This window comes from Lathyrus oleraceus, chromosome 5 (genome assembly GCF_024323335.1).
Source record: "Lathyrus oleraceus cultivar Zhongwan6 chromosome 5, CAAS_Psat_ZW6_1.0, whole genome shotgun sequence".
Classification (NCBI taxonomy): domain Eukaryota; kingdom Viridiplantae; phylum Streptophyta; class Magnoliopsida; order Fabales; family Fabaceae; genus Lathyrus; species Lathyrus oleraceus.
The window spans coordinates 157,016,957-157,019,244 of NC_066583.1; the positions used below are offsets into that span (position 1 = coordinate 157,016,957).

A 2,288-nucleotide genomic window follows, 5' to 3' on the forward strand; every position below is an offset into this window, starting at 1 on the left:
TAGCCACTATTGACTACCACTCAAATAATTGTCAATCATTCCACCTCTGATTCTTAAATTCGACTACTACCTATTACTAATCTGATTTCTTTTTATCCGTTCACGACCTTAGTAATATATTTTCCTCATTTTCATACTTGTCCTAAATAGTTCCAAGCCATGTGGCTAACAACTGAAATATTGCACAACCTCAATTGAAGTGGACATAATAGTGGGCTAGTTTGTCTTCTTAAATGTGTAGGCATGTGATTTAAAACTTCAAATCAATAAATTCAACTTCTTCTTAATTAATCTGTATTATATAGCCTTTCATAGGCGCATTAGACAAGTACGGATGAGGCCACATGGCTCATAATCTCACTATAATGAAACTCATCTTTTTCATTTGGGGCCCAAAATATAGGACAAAAAATAAGGAACCTTACTATACTAGTATTTTTCAAATTCCCTGTTCCTTCTTCTGCTCGTGGGTCCTCATAGGCACAGAATCAAGATATTAAACACCATTATTGTTATGACATTGTATCATGAAAGAAAGAAGAAGAAAAAAAAAAGGTTCTTTTATGTTATTATTTCCAAAATATAGAAATGAAGATACGTTTTGCATAAACTTTATTCCTTGTTTATATAATGTGTATATAAACTTCCACGTGGCACATTTTGATGCGTGTATGGTGGGATTGAATAGACCCATCTTGATTTGAAAGGCATTTTACAAAAGGTTAAAATGAGTGGAGTATCCATATACTTGAAAATGAAGACATCTATGATTTGTCACATTTTAACCTTAATCTTATAGGAATATTCTAGTTACCTAGCTAGTTACACTATTCACCACATTATTACAATTATTAAATAATAATTTCAAAAACTCCAACCACACTATCTATATAATCAATCCTCTTAGTGCAACCAACCTCAAAACCTTAGCTCAAACAAAAACATGTATGCTACTACTTCCTTTGTTTCACCACTTCTCCATGACCTTGAGATTTTCCACTCTAGAAGGATGTTACTTCACTCTCCAATTAACCAACCATCAAATCTAGCTAACTCTCCAATTTCAACAAATATCCATGATTCAAGTAAAGAATCATCCTATCTTGGAGATGGTAATGTTGATGCAAATGTTGTTATGGTACTCTCTGTCCTATTATGTGCTCTTATTTGTTCACTTTGTTTGAACTCAATCATAAGGTGTGCGTTAAGGTGCTCTAGTTTAGTTGTCACAAGTGGTGGCGGAGGTGGTGGTCGTCACGCTAACACTCCAGCTCTAGCGACAAACACTGGAATCAAGAAAAAGGCTCTCAAGACATTCACTACGGTGAGTTATTCGGCCGAGTTGAATCTGCCGAGTTTGGACTCAGAGTGTGTGATATGTTTGTCAGAGTTCGTTAACGGGGATAAGGTGCGTCTTTTGCCTAAGTGTAACCACGGATTTCATGTTCGCTGTATTGACAAATGGCTAAGTTCGCATTCGTCGTGTCCTAAATGTAGACAATGTCTTATTGAGACATGTAAAAAAATTGTTGGATCACAAAGTAGTTCATCTCAATTACCACAACCTATGTTGTATCCGGTGCCGGAAACAATTGTAACTATAGTGCCACTTGAACATGAAGGTTTGGTGAGAAACTATAGGGAGGTTAGCTAATTTAGTGGTGTTTTTCTTCTTTGAAGCTTTGAAGCTTTGAGTTTGTAGAATTAATGTGTTGAATTAGATCTAGTTTAGACTTAGCCATCTACCAATTTCAATGTAGTGGTTATTGGTCATGGATGATTGGGTGTGTAGAGTGTTCAAGCTTCTAAATTGTATAAAAACACGTTCAAGTTATAATTGCATTCTTTACGATTATACTAATTTAATGTGGTTTATGTTATAATAAGGAGGGTAGTTAAGAAAGAGCATAACTAATAAGACAGGAGATAAGAAAGTGAATTAAATGGGACGATATGAGTCACATTTTAAGGTCTGCATCATGAAGGTTTAAAGTTTTCAAAATTGGTATGACATATAGAATGGTGTAGTTAAAATAAGTTAAGTAAATAAAACTGATTTTGGAGTTCATTTTTATAATTAAAAATCAAAGTCAATATTTTAAAATTTACATCAGTGACACTTGTGAGATGTTTACCTTTGAAAATATTATTAAAATAAATAAATAACTGATTCAAATATGGTTGAGGAAAAAAAAAAGAAAAAGGAGAAGATGATTTATTTAAAAATGATTTTGAGAAGGCATAGAATTAGGTGGAATAAGAGTACTAGAAAACGGTGATATTGTTAA

The 2,288-nt window shown here is 33.4% G+C and overlaps 1 protein-coding gene across 1 annotated transcript; it reads left to right on the forward strand.

The window, feature by feature from the left end:
- Positions 1 to 779: 779 nt before the first annotated feature.
- Positions 780 to 1,861, forward strand: LOC127079878 (RING-H2 finger protein ATL78). Its single transcript, XM_051020232.1, has one exon. It carries the CDS (start codon positions 944 to 946, stop codon positions 1,652 to 1,654), a length of 711 nt encoding a protein of 236 aa, XP_050876189.1. The 5' UTR covers positions 780 to 943; the 3' UTR covers positions 1,655 to 1,861.
- The last annotated feature ends 427 nt before the right edge of the window (positions 1,862 to 2,288 follow it).